At 32.6% G+C, this 3,254-nt stretch overlaps 1 protein-coding gene across 1 annotated transcript; it reads left to right on the forward strand.

Annotated features, from left to right (window-relative positions):
• Positions 1–674: 674 nt before the first annotated feature.
• Positions 675–1,773, forward strand: LOC126719344 (uncharacterized). The gene is made up of 4 exons (XM_050421914.1): positions 675–807; positions 894–976; positions 1,070–1,177; positions 1,405–1,773. The coding sequence occupies exons 1-4, from the start codon at positions 675–677 to the stop codon at positions 1,771–1,773; spliced, it is 693 nt and encodes a 230-aa protein (XP_050277871.1).
• Positions 1,774–3,254: the final 1,481 nt, after the last annotated feature.

Below are 3,254 nucleotides of genomic sequence, written 5' to 3' on the forward strand. Positions count from 1 at the left end.
GTGTGAGAAAGGCGAAAGAAATTCCAGTAAATCTATTTGCGTCCCATTTCTTTGATACCGACTTCTCAGTACTAGAGTATGGATGAATTGTTGGACCAATTTTTCCTATAATATTTACGTCTTTTCTACAGCAGGGCTACAGTGCTTGGGACTAGTATTGTGCTTATTTTTATCATGGTAATGCATAACATGAAATTATTGTGGGATAGTGTTACAGTTTATCTCTCAAAGACATTAATGTACATGTACTTTGAGAGATAATGCTATAATTTAACACTTTGAATCCCAAACAAAATTAATGTTTATAGTTTAATAGTTTTCGTTTTAGATTAGTTGTAACACATTCATAATTAGTTAAACTAATAACGTAACTATTTTTTTAGAACATGTGTCCATAATTTTCTAAGTTGGACTAATAACATAACTATTTTTTTATTTAGATGGATTTGAATAATGAGGTACTTAAGACCATAATTTTTTCGGACTTTATGCAGAAACTAGCCTTAGTTCATGCTGCATATCGTTATTTGTGTTACATTATCCATCAAAGGCAACGACTAAAAAGAAGACGTGTTCCCCACATTCCTACACAATCAACCATAGAAAGACAAAAAGTTCATGATGAAATAATGTCTTGACTTAGGAATGGTGAAAAATGTTATGATGTAATATGCATGGTTCCACAAGCTTTTCAAGGTTTGTGTCACATTTTGCGGAGAGATGGTGATCTTCAAGACACACAGCGTGCCACGGTTAAAGAGCAAGTTGGCAAGTTTCTTCACATGCTAGCACATAATCAGACAACTCGTACAATGTCTTTTTTTTTTTTTGTCATTCTGATGAGACCATTAGTCACTATTTTCATAACATGTTAAGATCAATAATTATGTTAGAGGATCAATTCCTTCGACAACCTGATGGAACCCAAGTGCTACTTGAAATACTACAAAGTAGTAGGTTCAACCCATATTTTAAGGTAAATATATCATGCATATAATTTATATTTGATAGTAGTTTGGTACAAATATATTTTAAGATAAATGTTTTTGAGAGATAATGTTAATCTCAGGATTGTATTGGGGCACTTAATGGAACACATGTTCGTGTCAAAGTGTCTAATGAGGATGCATCAAGATATCGGGGTAAGAAGGGTTACACAACACAAAATGTGTTGGCGGCATGCTCATTTGATTTAAAATTCACATACATATTACTAGGTTGGGAAGGAACTGCTTCAGATTCAAGAATAATAAAGAGTGCTTTAACTAGAAACTATAACTTGAAAATCCAATAAGGTAAATTTAATTCAAATACGTATTAAGGTGTATTCTTTATAATTAAAAAATTTGTAGTATATAATCAATAGTTGTTATTGTTTATTAGGTAAATATTATCTTGTTGCAGGGATACATGAATAGAAGTCGTCTGATTGCACCTTATAGGGGAGTGCGTTATCATTTAAAAGAGTACGTTGTTCGTCCCCTTGAAAATGCTAAAGAATTGTTTAATTTACGACATGCGTCATTGCGTACTGTTATTGAAAGAGTATTTGGTGTATTTAAAAAGAGATTTCCTATCATAGCAAGTACTATAGAGCCTAATTATTATGTTGACACACAAAATGAAATCATTTTAGCATGTTGCATGCTTCATAGTTATTTAATGGGTGTTGATCCTAATGAAAGTCTTATTGCTAAAGTTGATGAAGAGGTTTTGTATTCTCATCATGAACGTGTGGCCCCTACTCCAAGAGAAGATGATGAAAGACATTGAAGAAGAATTTTCATGAATGCATAACATTTAGGTCTAAGTAATTGAAACATAGCATAGTCTTAAATGATATGACAACAATAAACCCAAAAGCTATCACATTTGGACATAGTTTTGCCACATGGTTGATGCTATATAATCTCTTATAATATCTCCTTGCCTAGCATCCTCATCATCTTCTCTTGGAGTAGGGGCCACATGTTTATGATGAGAATGCAAAACATCTTCATCAACTTCAGCAATAAGACTTTCATCAGAATCGACATTCATTAAATAGTTATGAAGCATGCAACATGCTAAAATGATTTCATTTTGTGTGTCAACACAATAATTGGGCTCTATACTACTTGCTATGATAGGAAATCTCTTTTTAAGTACACCAAATACTTTTTCAATAACATTGCGCAATGACGCATGTCGCAAATTAAAATTTTTTTTAACATTTTTAAGGGGATGAACAAAGTACTCTTTTAAATAATAACGCACTCTCCTATAAGGTGCAATCAGACGACTTCTATTCATGTATCCCGTATCAACAAGATAATATTTACCTAATAAAAAATAACAACTATTAATTATATACTACAAATTTTTTAATTATAAAGAATACACCCTAATACGTATTTGAATTAAATTTACTTTGTGGGGTTTTCAAGTTATCGTTTCTAATTAAAGCACTCTTTTTTATTCTTGAATCTGAAGCAGTTCCTTCCCAACCTAGTAATACGTATGTGAATTTTAAATCAAATGAGTATGCCGCCAACACATTTTGTGTTGTGTAACCCTTTCTACCCTGATATCTTGGTGCATCCTCATTAGACACTTTGACATGAACATATGTTCCATCAAGTGCCCCAATACAATCTTGAGATTAATATTATCTCTCATAAACATTTACCTTAAAAATATATTTGTACTAAATTGCTATCAAATATAAATTATATGCATGATATATTTACCTTAAAATATGGGTTGAACCTACTACTTTGTAGTATTTCAAGTGGCACTTGGGTTCCATCAAGCTGTCGAAGGAATTGATCTTCTAACATAATTATTGATCTTAACACGTTATGAAAATGACAAATAATGGTCTCACCTGAACGACAAAAAAAGGACATTGTACGAGTCGTTTGATTATGTGCTAGCATGTGAAGAAACTTCCCAACTTGCTCTTCAACTATGGCACGCTGTGTGACTTGAAGATCACCATCTTTCCGCAAAATGTCACATAGACCTTGAAAAGCTTCTGGACCCATGCGTATTACATCATAGCATTTTTCACTATTCCTAAGTCGAGACATTATTTCATCACAAACATTTTGTCTTTCTATGGTTGATTGTGTAGGAATGTGGGGAACACGTCTTCTTTTTAGTCATTGCCTTTGATGGATAATGTAACACAAATAACGGCATGCAGCATGAACCAAGGCTAGTTTCTGCATAAAGTCCGAAAAAATTATGGTCTTAAGTACCTCATCATTCAA

This window comes from Quercus robur, chromosome 3, assembly GCF_932294415.1.
Source record: "Quercus robur chromosome 3, dhQueRobu3.1, whole genome shotgun sequence".
NCBI classification, from domain to species: Eukaryota; Viridiplantae; Streptophyta; class Magnoliopsida; order Fagales; family Fagaceae; genus Quercus; species Quercus robur.

Bases quoted from the DNA above. Each gene is read 5' to 3' on its own strand.
- LOC126719344 (XM_050421914.1), top strand. From the start codon at position 675: ATGGTTCCACAAGCTTTTCAAGGTTTGTGTCACATTTTGCGGAGAGAT. The intron at 808-893 runs GTACAATGTCTT...TAATTATGTTAG, and splicing joins AGCACATAATCAGACAACTC to AGGATCAATTCCTTCGACAA. The intron at 977-1,069 runs GTAAATATATCA...TGTTAATCTCAG, and splicing joins GGTTCAACCCATATTTTAAG to GATTGTATTGGGGCACTTAA.